The sequence below is a fragment of the Mesocricetus auratus genome, unplaced genomic scaffold (genome assembly GCF_017639785.1).
Source record: "Mesocricetus auratus isolate SY011 unplaced genomic scaffold, BCM_Maur_2.0 Super-Scaffold_100676, whole genome shotgun sequence".
Taxonomy (NCBI): domain Eukaryota; kingdom Metazoa; phylum Chordata; class Mammalia; order Rodentia; family Cricetidae; genus Mesocricetus; species Mesocricetus auratus.
This window is the reverse complement of record NW_024429266.1, coordinates 83,479,346-83,496,146: the sequence shown is the minus strand read 5'-3', so window position 1 is coordinate 83,496,146 and position 16,801 is coordinate 83,479,346. Positions and strand designations below refer to the sequence as shown.

The following is a 16,801-nucleotide window of genomic DNA, read 5'->3' as shown; positions in this document are numbered from 1 at the left end:
TAAGATAATACATGGATAGTTCTTGGCTCTTTGTAAGCACTTGGTACTGGAAGATACTACTGTTTTCCCCAGGTCATTATGAACTTTCACTGGTAGTATTTATCTAACGATAAGGTGCATGCCTTTGCCCAGCAGTGAGTCTCCTTTCACAGGACGTATTCGAGCAACAGTAAATCTAGAGTGAAACCCAGATGACTTCTAAGGATGTTTCTAATCGTAGACAAGGGAAGCCCTTTCTCTTATTCAAAGCAACTGTGTGATCATTGGTGTTACTTCGAGCGAAGTAGAGGCTTGTTATAAGGGGCAGGGCAAAGTATTTTTATTCCTTGTGAGCAGTTAATTACAAAAGACCCTTTTATTTATGGCCTAACCCATATGGCAAATCGGGCCCTTACAAGTAAATCTGTCTCTCTGCAAAAATGGAGTCTTAAATCCTGCCAAAATGGAACAAGCACAACTTTAAAGCCTGCTCCAACCCTGCTGAAATTTGTTTTCCCTTTGAAAGAGGTCTATTAGTGATGCAAACACTCGGCTATATGCACAAATGATAATCCCAGTAAACAAAACAGTGAAACCATTAGAACTTTCCGGTGCAAGCGATTCAGTCCTAAACTTGGTTTTTTAAGCATGAAAAGGCCAGAGGAAGAGTGCAGAGCTGGTTCCGAATTGGGATACTTAAATTTTCTTATCTGAGTCCCTAGCCAATTATCTGCATGCTTGGCCTAAAGAAGACAAACAGTTCTCCACCCACAGCACATGCAGAAGGCAGGCCTGCAACTCAGCCTCTGCTAGTGCCTTCAACAATGTCAGATAGAAGCTGGGAAAAAACACGCATGGTCGGGAGTAGCTCAAGATAGCACAGCCTTAAGGTTTATCCTGAATTAATCCCGTGATAAGCACCCCTGGTGCAGAAATGTAACCAACACTGTTACATTCCGATGCTTTAGGATAACTAAACATCATACAACTGGAAGCCTCTTTATGCTAGGGCCATTCCCAACATCTTTTAGTCAATAGGCACTCGACTAAATAACCCCCCCCACACACACTCTGTAGTCAAGGCTGGTGTTACACTTGTAGCAATGCCCCTGCCTCAACTTCCCAAGTGCTGGGATAGCAGGCATGTGCCACCACACCCGATTCGAAGTAAACAATTAGAAAATTAGTAAATATGTAATTTTGCTGTAAGCAACATGACATTTTTAAAAAAAATATGAAGCCGTTAACTGTTAACTAGACAGTTCATCTATCTATTCCTTAACAAGTTTGAGGAGACCTAGTTTCTGAGAAGTCACTAGGCATTAGGGAACATTAATCCTTAGGAGGTGTGGTGCCTAAAGAGATTAGGAAAACCATTTTGAAGAAAAAAAATACAACGTTGTAACGCCTGTGTGGCCATCAGCGACTTGGTTACAACTTCTGGAAATGCGTAGAAGTTAGACCCTTCCATTGCCTGCGTTCTTTTTTAGATAACTTTTAGCAGTCAGAGAGGGCGGCTTCAATGTTGGAATGTAATGCTGGCTTATCTGAATCTTATCTGGGTGGAGCGCTGGGCAGGTAGGGTAGAAGCTACGTAGCTTCGGGATGGTCACGTGTTTACATTTCAGGTGTGGGAATAGACCCGGCCATGCCCAACCCTCTGCAACCTCCCTCCCCTCCCCACCCCCAAGGGTGGCTAGACAGCTTGCACAGTCCCCGCCCCGGGCTTTGATAATCCAACCCTCTCCCTGGGCAGAGGTCAATCACCGCTTAGGTTCTGCGTTGCTTCCCGCCCACGTTCCCCCCCTCCGCCGTCTCTGTCCCGGTCCTCTCTGCACCCGGGTCAGGCCAACCCCAAGAACCAAAGTTGTCACTTCCCTCACCTTTCTCATGGGGACCTCCTCCCCCTAAACCTAGGAACAAGGATCTGAGCTCTCGGTTGCAGCCCGCGAGTACCTGCTCCTAAAAAGTTGGGGCTACCCGTCTGTCTGGCACATAGCAACTACAACCGGCTCCGGGCTGGGGCCACCAAGCAGTGCGTCCGTCCAACTTTGTGACAGCGCGCCTGGCGCGTCTGGCGCGTCCAGGGCGTCCCGAGGGGCGCGCGTGCCGGGAGCGCGCGCGGGGCCCGCCGGGAGCGCGCGGCCTCCGGGATGGCGGCTGCGCATTGGCGCGCGGGCCGGGAACGGGAGGGCGGGCGGACGGAGCGACGGGCGGAAGCCATGTTGGAGCTGCACCCCGAGCGAGGGGCTGCGGGCGCGCTCCTCTCCTGGTGGGTGTGACCCGGCTCCGCGCGGCGGCGGGGGGGCGGGGACGCCGGGCGGCTCGTCGTGGTCGGCGGCGGCCGCGCCGTGCAGCCGGGCGATTGTGACCGGCGGCGGAGCCGGGCTGCCGCGGGCGCTCCCTCCGTGCGGCCCCCCCTGAGCGCCCCCCCTCCCCGGGTCGGGAGGGAGGCGGGGGGCACCCGGGGCCCGCCATGAACCCCGGCTTCGACCTGTCCCGCCGGAACCCCCAGGAGGACTTCGAGCTGATCCAGCGCATCGGCAGCGGCACCTACGGCGACGTCTACAAGGTGAGGGCAGGGGCCGCGGAGCCCGGGCCTGCGCCGCCGGCCGGGACGGAACAAAGGGCCAGGCGTGGGACCGCAGCCCTCGGCGGGCGTCCTCACCGGAGCCCTGCCCGGGACGCGTTCTCTGATCCCAGCCTCCCCGGCACGCAGTCCCGGGGAAGGGCTGCGCTGGAGTCGGGGCGCTCCCGGGAGTGCAGAGCCGGCCTGGGCGCTTGTTGCCCCGGCAGGGTCTGTGTGACGAACCTGGCTGCTTGGGGCTTGGCGTTTGTCAACCCTTCGTGGATCCTCGGCCGGTGGCTGGGAGCTGCTGCTCGCCCGGGCCTGCTGGTTTTCGTCTCACGCTACTACCCTGAGCAGCCTCCATCAACAGCCTTAGCCTTTAGCCTCTTAACATCTATCTGCCTGTGCCTTAGCCTTTAACCTCTTAACATCTGCCTTGGAATTTTCCAAGTGGTCACTCTGTTTTGTAGAAAGAGATCGGGTTTTGGAAGCAAAGGAAGCAACTTTTTCTCTTTTCCTCCAAAAAGAATTGGACAGTGGTGTTTGCTTGTTTGTTTTTGTCAGTGGCACACAGGAATCAGATTATTCTCTTTCGTGAATCAGGTCGGGGGGGGGTACAGGTTTGACAAGGTTAGAATTCAAAATTCATTAGCAGTACAGCGTTTCTGTTGCAAAGGGACCACTTCTAAACGTGGGAGGATAAATCATTCTTCCCAGACCAGCTCAACTCCTGGCCTCTCGGAGCCTGCCAAGAAGGGAGGTGGATGGTGCCAAATGTGGCAGCCGTCTTGATTTAGTTGCGTATCTGCTTACTGGTAACTGAAGTTGGACTCTTGTTTCACGGAACACCTGAGGATGCACGGAGAAACTTAGTATTCCGCTGGAAAGTTTAGTCTTCAGTTTATTTTGCCCTTGCTAAAGCAGTGGTTTTTGTTTTGTTCTTGCTTCAAAGGAATGCGGGAGGTAGGTTAGCCAATACACTGCTGCAAGTCTTTTGTGAGTGATGCTCTTGAGTCCCTCACGTATCACACTACTTTTCCTCTATAGACAAAGGTGTACTGAAGATAACAAAGGTGTATATAACTTATCAGGCATATGTTGGTGAACTTCAGTTGTGGCAACTAGAAATGGGAATGGACCCAGATTCATTTGGAGTCTTTTCTTTTCTTTTTTCTTTTTTTTTTTGATAAGAGCAGCATTAAACTGTAATAGCAGTTTCAGTTATTTTATGACAGTTGTTTTGTTTTGTTTTTTGGAAAGGGGGGTTTCGAGACAAGGTTTCTCTGTGGCTTTGGAGGCTGTCCTGGAACTAGCTCTTATAGACCAGGCTGGTCTCGAACTCACAGAGATCCGCCTGCCTCTGCCTCCCAAGTGCTGGAATTAAAGGCATGCACCACCAACGCCCAGCTATGCCAGTTGTATTTTGTGCTTCAGAGAGGAATGGTGAGGGTTGCTAGCACGGAATAGGACCGCATGAGTTGTGGTGCTCCAGCATTGCTCAGGGCAGTAGGGAGAGGCGAATGATGCCACATAGAGGAAGCGCCATTCATAGGTCAGAGAAACCATTATGAATCTGAGAAAAGTGTAGCCTGAGCAGTCACAAAGAGGATGGTTATGAATATACTGGTTCCTATAGGCCTTTTCGTTATGGGACTTATGGGAGTGAAATTAGATATGGGTTTTTCTTTCTCTCTCTTTTTTTTCTTGCTTTTTTTTTTTGAGACAGGTGTGTGTGTGTGTGTGTGTGTGTGTGTGTGTGTGTGTGTGATAGCTCTGGTTGTCCTGGAACTTGAGTTATATACCAGGCTGGCTTTAAACTCTCAGAGATCCATCTGCCTCTGCCTCCTGAGTACTGGGATTAAAGGCCAGGCACCATCAGGCTCCTTTCTTTCTTAAAAGATGTGTGTGCACTGCAGGTGCCCCTGGAGGCCAGAAGAGGGCTCTTGGAGCTGAAGTTAGAGGCAGTTGTGAGCCATCTGAGATGGGTGCTGGGAACCAAATTTGAGTCCCAGAAGGGCAGCAGGTGCTCTTAAGTGCTGAGCTGTCTTTCCAGGCCCCCTGTCATTTCTTTCTTTTTCCTTTTCCTTTAGTACTCCATGTAGAGAATCCTGCTGTGCATCCCAGGCTGGCCTGGAACTCATAATCCTCCAGCTTTGCCCCTGAATGTTAGAGGTGTAGACATTCATGACTGTGTCCAATTTAGATCTGGACTTGGGCTGAGCCTCAGCCTTGCTTGAGTTAGGTCTGCAGGACCACAGTAAGTATTACGAGAGTAACAGCTTCACAGAGTTGTCCTCTGGCCTCCACAGGTGTTACATGACATGTGCAACTCTCTCTCTCTCTCTCTAAAATAAATAGTTGGATTTATCATGATGTCTGGAGGGAAAGGGCAGTTAGGAGACTTGGAATAGTGCTGGTAAGAATAATGATGTTTTGAAATTTGGTCTTGACTAAGAAGGTTGAAATCTATCCAGATCCAAATAGCTAAAAACTGTCTGGGGGAGTCCAATTAAAGTAGATGAAAAGTTCAACTCTGTGGGCCTTAAGTAGCAATGTATACAAAAGTTGTGTGTGTGTGTGTGTGTGTGTGTCTACTTCTTGAGATGGGTCTCAAGTTTTGCCCAGGATGGACTTTGACATTTTATGTAGCCAAGGATGATCTTGTACCTAAATTACAGGCAAGTACTGGTATGTTTTTGATAAAAATAATTAGCCAGGTATTTACAGTATTTAAAAACAAAACCAAACAATTAAAAAACCTCAAGAAGTCAGTTTGGTAGCATATGCCTGTAATCTCAGCACCTGGGAAAGCTGAGGCAGGAGAATGCTGGGCACCAGTTCAGGGCCAGCCTGGGCTACATGTTGAGTTCCAAGTAAGTGTGGGTTACAGAACAAGACTGTCTCAAAACAAACATATAAACGGTGAAGTAAACCTACCTGACTAAAAAGGAAAAAAAAAATAGAGTCTGTAATTTTTCTAAGAACACCTAAATGTAATAGAGAGATGGCAAATTGACTAATCTTGTCAGCTATTAGGGATGATGCCAGCTACCATCTATGGAGTGCCTAGTATCTTGCAGGCACTTTCTGAAAGTTTCCTCCCTAGTCCTACAACTCCCTTTGGGGTAGATGCAGTTGAAGAAGCAAGAATAGGGAGGCTTAAATAGCTTTCTGAAGTTGGTAGATGGCAAAGTGGGACAGTTGGAGACCGTGTTCTCTCTCCATCAGCGGGAAGCACTGTCTCTGTAAACATGGATATAGACAGATTATTTCCTACTGAATTTCCATGGAGGAAATATTGCCTTCAGCATTTGGGTTGCTGCCACACTCTGAGCTTAGTGTGGCTCTTTGGTGACTCCTTCCTCCTGATAGGCAGCCAGGCCTCCTGTGCTTTTGTAGCCTGCCAGTGGACATCAGATAATAGATGCTTGATTCCTGCCTGCCAGACTCTTTCATCATCAGAGACCCAAAGCAGAGCAACTCTGTGGTGTTTGGCACCATACCTCCTGCCTGCTAAACAACCCAAAGCTGGAACTTCCTTGTCTTCTACAACCAAGGCATGCGGTGAAGATACACATTTTCCACATTTGTTTTGCTGTTGGATGTTTCTAACACACATGCTGGTGCTGAGCTGGAGAAAAATGCATCATGTTTCCAAAAGTCAGGGGATGCACTTCTCTCCTTAAGCTGCCGGTGAGCGAGCAGGTGCTAAAGATGGAGTGGTTCTATTAAGTAAGTAACTCAGACCTAATTATAGTAATTCTTGGAAGGTTGGTGTTTTAAGGGATTTTTATTTTGAAAACTGTTCCACCCACTGCAGTAACACAGTTACTGTATTTGTAGCTTGGTTACAGAGTGAACCAGGGTGTTGACGAGCTGAGATCCAGCAGCCATGTAGCTTATAAAACGAACTTAGATCTCAGGACTATTTTGTGTGAGGCTGTTGTTAACATCACGGGTTCTTCTGCTCTTTGGGTTTGAGTAAATGACTTGACTTTTACCCAACAAATGTTATTTTATTTTTCCTTTAGTCAGTGCAATTGTCCATTTAGTCTGCACTGTCTGAGAGCAGTTTACAAAACAGAAATTAATAGTACCTTTTAAGTGACAAATAACTGCAGACTTCATCAGCTATGAAGCATTTGCACTAGGGTTACCTAGGGTCTGTGGGACCAGCATGTGCTATGGTTGGGGTCCAAGAGGCTCATGAAGTGCTCTGAAATGAACAAACTTTGTGTTGTGTGTGTTTTTTCTTGTTCTTATGTGAAATGGCCCAGCCTGCATGCCCAGCCATGGGCCCCAGTGACTCAGGATAGCTATGAATGCAACCCAAGACAAAATCATCATATGTTATGAAATATGTATGTGTAATCTTTTTTCATTATTAAATTGGTACTGTGGTTTTTTTGTTTGTTTGTTTTGTTTTGTTGTTATTGTTTTTTGAGACAGAATTTCTTTGTGTGTAGCCCTTGCTGTCCTGGAACTCATCCTGTAGACCTGGCAAACTTGAACTCAGAGATCCACCTGCCTCTGCCTCCTGAGTGCTGGCATTAAAGGTGTGTGCCATCAGTGGTTCTTATGAACCTTTAGATGACTGTGTTGTGACACATGTCGAAAGGTTGGCATGGTTGTAAGCATTCTTTTTTTTTTTTTTTTTTTTTTTTTTTTTTGGTTTTACGAGTCAGGGTTTCTCTGTATTGCTTTGGAGGCTGTCGGTCCAGCCTGGCCTCGAACTTACAGAGATCCACCTGCCTCTGCCTCCCGAGTGCTGGGATTAAAGGCGTGTGCCACCACCACCCTGCCGTAAGCATTCTAAGCATTCTTTACATTCTCAATGAGGTCCATGACCATAGGTCTGTTATTTAGAAGAATAACATAGTGTCTTGGAGAAACTAGGAAGTCTTATACAGATCATCCTGTTTGCATCTTGTGTATGTACAGAGTTGTACAATCTTTTCATAGGCATGACACTTTTCCAGCTGAGTTCAAATTATTCTTGCTCCTGAGTCTTTGCTTTTCTAGGTTTATTTTGGGAAATCTATTTTGTAGTCTCATGGCTGTTCCCAGCTCTGTGCCACCTTGTGCTCTCTTGAGTTCCCTTTGCAGTGTGCTGATCTTATCACCCATTAGACTTCAGTTCTGACAGTATGCTGTGGCTTGAGAGTGCCGTGGCTTGAGAGTGCTGGGGCTTGAGTATGCTGTGGCCTGAGTCCTTGGAGCCTCCTCTAACTTCTAGATTAGACTCTCAGGCATTAGACACGGTCCGTGCACAGGTGATTCCTAAGCATGCCCAAAGCTTCAGCGAAAGCCACAGCGTGGGTATAGTAAAGACTCAAGGGGAAGGGGGGTGGCTCGGCAGGTGAGAAGAGCTTGCCTTAGAGCCTGACAGCCTGAGGTGGAGTCTCCATAAAGGTGGAAGGAGAAAGCTAATCCCATAGAGTCCTCCTTTAGTCTACACAAACATGCCCCATAACAACAGCAACAGAGGTTTAGGAGACTAAAACTCATAAACTTTGCTTGACCCAGCATACTTTTGGGATTCTTTTTCTCCACAATACCTGGTGCTTTAGGACTAGTGTCTTATAGGACATGGTTTGGAAATTTTGGCATTAATCTTTTTTTAAAAATCTACCTGTGTTTGAAAGTCATTGGCTCGGAAGTAAAGGCTGCAGTGTGGGTAAGGGAAAGTCTGGAGAGATCAGAGTCCAGAAGAAATGGTCATGAACTTAAAAGATTCTCATCTGAAGTCCATGAGGTCATGGTCTCCAGCATTAGGGGCTGACTGAAGTAGGAAGGAACAGGGAGGCAGGTTTGGGAGTAATTTCTCTAGCAAGTCTTTTTTTAAAAACAAGCAAACCAAATCAGATTATCAGATTTAGATAAGAGATCTCATTCCTTGAAGGGGGTGTTTGCCTCCAGTCTTTGCTTGGCCTGAGTAGTTTCTGTAAATGCACACTAACTGCATGATTCTGTATTGAAATGAATAATTAGTAAATTCTCTGTGAGAAAGGATTGAACAACCATTATACATTGACCAGCTGCCATATAAAGGCAGGTGTATTAGGGACTATGAGTGGTAAAATGACAGAGTTTGTTACATAGTATTTGCAGGAATGTGTGCCTACTTTTAGTTATCATGGTTTGATACCAAAACTTTACAAGGGTCTTCATTTTCTCAGTCAACCTTGTTCTAGCTTCAGGATTCTCTGGATGCCCCATACTATTCAGAGTTGACCTTGCTGTGACATCATGGCAATTTAAAGGTCAGGGATCTATCTAAGCCAGGCTGCCTGTTGTCACCACCACTAGCTCCACGACACCAGGCCAGTTCCTTCATCCCTCTTTCTGTGCCTTAGGTCCTTCAGTTGTAATGGTGATGCTTGGGAAAGTGTTAGGCTTGTCATGGTCAGTTGTTGTGTTACTACATATTTTTCCTGCTACTCTCACACTAGCCTTTGCTTTTGCACTTCTTGTCTCTGCTTAGACTCTCTGTGTCCCTGCCTCGCATCAGTAAGGTTTGTCTTTTCATTGTCATCATGTCTCAGGGTAATGAGTAATATAACCAAAAAATTACTGTTATAGTTAGTGTTTGCAAGTTCAGATGTCACTTTTAATAACTCTGTCCCTTACTGTCCACTATTGTCTGTCTTTCTGGGGAAGATCTAGGTTTGGTAGAACTGGAATATTTGGGGTCTTCCATTAGAAATAGCAGGAAATGAGAATTTAAAAACTTGGCACCAAAAGTGAATGAGAAAAGATAACAACATAGGATTGTCATCTTAGAGGAAGGCCCCTTTCTCCTGGGATATGAGCATCTGATCAGAGTGGCATCTGATCAGAGTGGCCCTTTGAGATAGTTCCCGATACCAACCTACTGCCCTCCATGAAGATGACTCTGCATGTCCCAGCAGCTCTCAGCATTCAGAGAAGCTGGTATGAGCACTGAGCTCTCTTTTGGTTACCTTCATAGACAGTTCTGCTCTGATCATTTTTCCGATTTTCTCATTATATCATGTGTTACCACCTGTCATGTCTTATAGAGCATAAACCTAGAATGGTTTTGCTTGATTCAGTGCTGTAACTTGAGGGCCTAGAAGAGCTACTGATACATAGAGACTCAGGTAGTATCAGAATGAAAAAGTACAGTGACACCAGAGGAATGACAGCTACATGAGTGGAGGGATAGAGATCCTTGTTTTAGACTGGCAGAAATCTCTGCAGAGGAGTGATACTGGTTAGTCCCAAGGCTCTGGCAGTTGTGGGTACAGAGTGACTTAGGCATTAGGATCTTAAGACCTAAGTTAAGTCTGTAGGCTTAATGTCTTTTTCTGTATATTAATCAAGGCTCAAGGGTTACTCAATACATGAGAAGTCATTGTCATTTTACACTAAAGATTTAGTGGCTAAAAGTGGGTTTGATACCCCTAATCCAAAAGTCTGAAATACAAAATACTCCAAAATCCAAAGCACTGTAGCACTGACTGATCTCACAGTGGGAAATTCAATCCTGCTCTCACTGGATGGTTTCAGTCCGAATGCAGGTATGCTGAGAAACATGGAGTAACATTGAGTAGCATTTCCTCTAGGCTGTCTGTACAGGGTATGAAACAAGTCAATTTCACATTTAGACTTGGTCCTGTCTCCAAGTTCTCACTATGGATATGCAATTTTCCAATGTTTGGTTGAAAGCCAAAATGTTTTGGTTCAAAATACTTGATAAGGGACTCTCAGCTCTAGTAAATACACCACTTGACTCTTCTTGTTTGAAAATATGACTGAGTTTTTAGGAAAAAAAGTCTTTACTCACCAATAGGGTAAAAAAAAAAAAAACCCAAAAACTCTTAAGTTCAAGAGATGGAATCATGTTTTTTTTTCTGCTGTTGTTTGGCTTTTACAGTTCTTTTATAATCTGGAATAAGCTGTGTTTTCGGTTGCAGCTACCTCAATCTGAGATTATAGGTTAGGATTCCCAGTGCAACAGTACTGGCTGCCTTTGACCTGAACCTGCGTGGCTGGTTTTCAGTAAGATTTTTATTGTTGTTTTTGTTTAAACTTTTCTTAGGAATTTGTAGTTGTAAGATTTTTTTTTCTGTATAAATCTTCTACCTTTCTTTGCCTGAAGACTCCCTTCACTACTTAAAATTAAAGGATATACTCTCAAGCCTCGTATTCAAGGCTCCATCCATCTTGCTTGGTAGTCTCAAAGAACCAGCAAGATTTAGATAGCTTGGAGGGGGCAGGGAAAAGAGTGGGCTGCCTTCCAGGTGCGGGTAATGATGAGGAGAGGTTTGGGAACTGAAGGAGAGGATTGGCCAGCATGGAAGGCACATGGGATGGAGCATGGAGAAAGGGTTGGTGGATAACACAGGGCCAAACTTATTGAAAGCCAGGGGACATTACCTACAGCATGGGTGCTGGGAGCACAGAAGGCTTTCCTATAGGAGGAATGATGCTAGAGGTGTCCTGTAGTATTCTAACAGTCATGAGAATGGATCTGAGAGGAAGGACAGAAATACTTGCTAGAGAACCCTGAAGTTGTTAGTGATAGTCATTGCTGTTTACCATACTAACAAGTATATATGAGATATTTTAAAATACCTTAGAATAAATAGCATTTTAATGAAAAGTAACTTTTCTAAACAAAAATTGAATGAGGTGTGGTGGTCAGTCTGTATGCTATTATGTTCAAGTTCCCACCTCTCTTCCTTTGTCATCCTGCATGATTCTTTTTATCATCATGCTTTGGCCATTTGGAAAAATGCAGGTTTCCTATGTTATCTGGGTCTTCAAATTCTCCAAACAGACTTTTGTTTTTGGTTTTTGAGACAGGGTTTCTCTGTGTTACAGACCTTTTGTAGACCAGCCTGGCCTCAAACTCACAGAAATCCACCTGCCTCTGCCTCCTGAGTGCGGGGATTAAAGCATCACCACCTAGCCCAAACAGGCATTAATGTTCTCTCATTAGCAAGGTCTTGAACTGTTTTTCCCAGGAATCTAAAGTGCTAGATGCATTGGCTGCCACAGAAGCTATCTATCAGTTGTTTCATTCATACGACAAATTTAATTCGTTTTCAAGAAACTGCCATATGCCCAGTGATGAGCAGCCACAGTTTATCTGTAGCCATTTTGAATAAAATTGGTATACCGTGGGGAAGTGGCTAGTTCAGCTTGCAACTCACAAACGCAGAGGAGCTGTGGCACTTTGGATGTGTCTTGTGTATACTTCTAGTTTTATCACATGGAATATGGAAATGGCATGTATTCCACGGTCAAGATTTAATAAAATTCATAACACTTGTACTCTGACAAGGACATTCTTTTGTAAAAACAGTTTTTTCCTCTCTCTGAGTGTGTGGCAGTGAATACAGCAACTTGTAGTTATTTTGTGTCTACTTCCTTGATTTGTACTAAGTAAGGCACATTGCCAGTGTCATGGTAGCAAATTACATTTTTGTATTATTCTGAAAATAGTTTTAACTTTCTGGACCAAAAAGAATCTGAGGAAGTTTCAGGGATACTGGGACTGCTACAAGATTTTTGGAGTAAACTAAGGATAAACATTCCAACTTTGTGGCTGTAACGAAACACCCAAAAGAACCTACTTAAGAAAGGGACAGCTTGAAAGGTTTCCATGCACGGACACTGAACCTGGCTGTTGTTGAGGTGCAGTATATCATGGCTGTGGTAGTGTGTGGCAAGAGAGGTTTGTTCTGATTACAGCAGCCAAGAGGCAAGGAGTAAGAAGAAAGGGCTGGGGCCCCGATGCCCTATAAGACTTTGCAGAAGGATGGAAGAAATTAGTTCCTTTCTTGGACTGAAGGATTATTAGGAAGATGTGAAAAGTTCTGGCTTCCTTGCAAAGTGCTACAAACTCAGAGGGTAATTTCTATAAGGACTTAGTGGCTCAGCAGGGCACAGGTGAGGTGTTTTTATTCTGTCATAAAAATGTTTTGTGTTCTGATTATAATGTATGTACTTTTTAAAAATAAACAATAACAAAAACCAAATATTTTAAAATAGATAAATACTTTTAATGTAATATGTGTTCTTCCAGTTTTGAGACACAAATATTATACAAATTTGTTTACTATTGTATATTTTTTAAAAAATCCATGGGCCTGGAGAGACGGCGCATGGGAGAGAACCTGGGTTCAGTTTCCAGCATCCTCATCACGGAGCTCAGAATCATCTCAGCCCCGCCTCCAGGCGATCTAATACCCTCTGGCCTTTGAGGGCACCTGTATGTTCATGATGCACATAAACTCAGGCAGGCACTCATACACATAAATAGATAAATCTTTTAAAAGTTACAGTGAAATGCAGACTGTATGTGCTTCAGTTACATGGTTTCTGACAACAGCTGTGCAACCCAGTGTCTCCCTAAGATAGAGCACGGACATATTTTTGTCCTCCCTAGTTAAACTGCATGTTAGTGCCACCCCCCTTCACTCTACCCACAGTCACTCTTCTGATTCCTGTCACCATGAAGTATCTTCTGACCCTGGGTGTAAATAGATCATGGATGGCAGCTCAGGGGAAATCAGCTGTGCACATCTGGACTCTGTCTGGGTTGCTTTCCTCTGCTGAGCTGTGCTCTGTACTTTTGTGGCTACCTCACTGTATTGGTCACCATAGTTTGCAAAGTCTTGAAACCAGGTAGTGTATGTCTTCCAGCATTGTTCTGCTTTTCAAAATTGCCTTGTCTATTTACATCCTTGGCTTTTTCATACACATTTTAGGATTACTTTTCAAGGTAAACATAAACGCTTGCTGGAATTTTATGGCCTAATGGCTATATCCTGACTGGCACAGCTGACTAAAGCTCAGTCAGTTTTTACCAGCTTGTGCATGCACTCATTAAAAAAAAAATCTTGGAGCATCATTTAGCAATATTTTATCACATGTGTAGTCTGCTGGGATTTTTGTGTGGGATCTGCAGATCAGTTTATGGAGAATTAAGATGGTTGAATCTTCTCATCTGTGAGTGCAATATATGTATTTATTTAGATCTTTGAAAAACTTCATTTAATTCATAAATTTTATCCATAGCTTATTCTACTGATACTACAGCAAGATAGTTGTGGGATACTTAAGATAGTTCATTAATTATTGTATGAGTCACATTTTCAGTTCGTATTAAAGTCCTTTCTGTGCTAATGATGTCTGACTTCCTTTGGCTTAACTTTGTTCATTTTTAGCCCTGAACATATGGACTCCTTTTAAAATTGGCAGACATGAAAGGACTAGAAAAATGAGTATTTAAAAAAATCCACTTTTGTAATGTCAAAGATGAAAACAATGGCCTTATACACTTGGTTTATTTTTATATGTGAGATGTTATATTTATATGTGCACATTTTACAAATTTCATCTTCTTTAAGCTTTGGAAGGAAAAATACACTTTAAGGTTGCTTCATCCTTACAGGAAAAATAAGTAGCTCAGCTCAGTGGATTGTTTAGCTATGTTCCTTTCCCATCTTGAGTAGCTAATGCTCTCATGTAAGAAAACAATATGAATAAAAAGACATCTAAGTAGAATTTCTAAGGTAGAAGTGTCCAACTTCTACCTTAGAGGACATCAGTAAAGCTTTAGACTATAGAATTTAAGACAAAGGTAAGCTGGCTTCCTGGAAACGCTGCTCTTGATTAGTACTTACAGAAAAATGGGTCTGCATGTGTGAAGAATTGTGAGGTCATTCAGAAGAGAGGACATCTGCTGGGTGGAGAGCCCAGGTGGTGAGGTGCTTGCTGAGCAAGCATGAGGGTGTCAGTTCAGACTCCTCCAGTACCCACATAAAAGCCAAGTGCAGTGGCACACTCCTGTGAGCCCCGTGTTGGGCAGACAGAGGACCCCTGGAGCTGGCAGACTAGGCGGTCTAACCTAGTCAGTGAACTCTGGGTTTAGTGATAGAAAAGAATTAAGGGGGAGAGTAACGGAGAGTAACACACATACACACACACACACACACACACACACACACACACACACACACATACACGCACACACACACACAGGCACACTCTTTTGTGAGATTGAAATGGGCAAAGATAATTGGCAACTGTTCTATGTAAGAGGCATATTGGGAAATGAGATTAAATAATGTTTCAGAAATCTAAAATAGATGTGAGTGCTAGTTAAGAATTTGCAAGGCTGGTTAGATGGTTCAGCAGGTAGAGGCTCTTGTCACCAAGCCTGATGACTTGAGTCTGATTCCTGAAGTCCCCATGGTGGAAAGAAACATGACCTCTGACCAGTTGCCCTTTGACCTCCATAAGCACACCATGGTATGCACCCTCCTCCTTCAATGGATGAATTTAATGTAATAATGTTATTGAAAAGAAATGGGAACACATTGAATTTATACTGTAGCATATTCCAAATTTATAAGTGCCAGTCTTCTCTTTCTGACCTTCTTGGGAAGCAGTTGGTTAGTATTTGGTGAGATTTCTTACTGATTTCTCTCCTCCCCAACACCTAGTGGTTCTAGCTATTGTTTTTATCATTCTGGTGGTTGCCCATAAAATCCCTGCATGCATGGTAACTCCAGTTACTCCCTCTGTTCTCTGTGTATGTGCTGTGTCTTTTACTTTGGTTCTGTGCTGTTCATGAATGATCCAGTTGCTTCGAGGACTCCTGTCTAGAGATGGCTGTGTCTGACAATGCCCTCATGCTGACTTAGTTTCTTGGCTTACTGTTTCTCCTGCCATCTTCCTGAACTATTCATTGTTGAAGGGATGTTTGGTAAGGGTTTTCTTTCTTCTTATTTTTCCAGTTTCTAAAGTAAGGGACCATGTGAGGTAAACTTAGTCCCACCCCCCAAATATCCTTCTATTGTCTTTGCTGCTGCATTGCAATTTGCTGGGACTTTCTTCTTCTTCTTTTTTTTTTTAGATTCTGTGTATTGCTAAAAAGCCTGCAGTCATTTCATCTGTAGCTTGTAGCTAATCTGTTTCTTCTCCCTGATTGACTTGGACATTGCCTTCTTCTCCTCTGGTGTCCTAAAGTTTCACAATATTGTGTGTAACTGCTCAGTAAAGATCTGACAAGTAACATGTTTCATTAGCCCTAGAAAGCTGTGAACTGGTGTATAGTTTTTTTTTTCCTTCTGTTCCCCCATCTCACTTCTCTTCATTATTCTATGTTGTTTTTTTTTCTGCCTCTTAAACTTTATTTTATTATTTATGTGTATGTGTGTTTTCTCTGCATGTATATCTATGAACTATCAAATTTGTGTATGCCTGGTCCTCGAGGAGGTCAAAACAGGTTTCCAGAGGCCCTAGAAGTGGAGTTACTGAAGGTTGAGAGCTGCCATGTAGGTTTGCAGGGCCTCTGGAAAAGCAGCCAGTGCTCTTAACTACTGGCCCATCTCTTCAGTCTCATCTCCATATACTTTGAATTAATGCTTCAACTTAGGATTCTGGAGGGACATGGTCACCATTGCTTTTAACACTATAGTGATTATCTTTTTAGAATTTATTGTTTTAGAAATTTTCAATTTGTGTATACCATTTGTATAACTTAAGTTTTGACTCCTTTTATGTTTGACTTTTAAAACTTATTCTTTAACATTTTCTTTTGAAGTGCCATTCTATAATTTTAAGTTTTGGCAGGTTTAATCTTTACTGGTTTTGTTCCATGTGCTGGGTTGACTTTTAATTGTTGAGATTTTTATCTTATTTAATCTTTTTACCCCCTAAGGATCTGTGACTCAGGTTGTGGGAGCATGTGTCTTTTCAAAACAGCTTTGAATTTGCCTCCTCCAGAAACCTCTGTCCTTTTTGCTCTGAGATAGATTTTTATGTTAATTTTACACTTTGGAATTTCCCAGTCCTTATAGTGAATGTCATAGATTGGAACCCCAGTTCACAATGAGCAGCAAGCTCGTTTTGGATTTTTGCTTGGTTTGGATTTAGTGACAGGATCTCAGTCTGTGTGCAGGGTACCCCAGACTATGTATGCATCACAGACTGGCCTCCAAATTACTGTCATCATCCTGCCTCAGCCTCTACATGCTGGGATTGTAGACATTCACTGCTGTGCCTGACTTGATTTTTAATTCTAAAAAGCCCCTCCCCCTTTCCCCACACTCTTAAAAATCCAACCAAGAAGGGTTATATTGTTTCCTATCTGTGCTTATGAGTAGCCTTTAACAATCTGTTTTTATTGTACTGAGGGTGTGGTCTCTACGAGGGACCTTTATTCAGGGACTCCATTCTAGTATGTGGTTTTGAGTGTACATTTGAGTAGCTTTA

The 16,801-nt window shown here is 43.7% G+C and overlaps 1 protein-coding gene across 12 annotated transcripts in view; it reads left to right on the top strand.

The window, feature by feature from the left end:
• The first annotated feature begins 2,251 nt into the window (after positions 1-2,251).
• Map4k3 (mitogen-activated protein kinase kinase kinase kinase 3) overlaps positions 2,252-16,801 on the top strand; it is a 150,161-nt gene continuing 135,611 nt past the window's right edge. For 2 of the 12 annotated variants that reach the window (XM_040739002.1, XM_040739000.1), the window contains exon 1: positions 2,272-2,551. In XM_040739002.1, coding sequence (XP_040594936.1) covers positions 2,456-2,551 — 96 coding nt within the window. In that variant the 5' untranslated portion in view covers positions 2,272-2,455. Of the gene's footprint in view, positions 2,552-16,801 lie in introns of all 12 variants that reach the window. The other 10 variants (XM_040738991.1, XM_040738995.1, XM_040738994.1 and 7 more) reach the window with 10 other exon arrangements.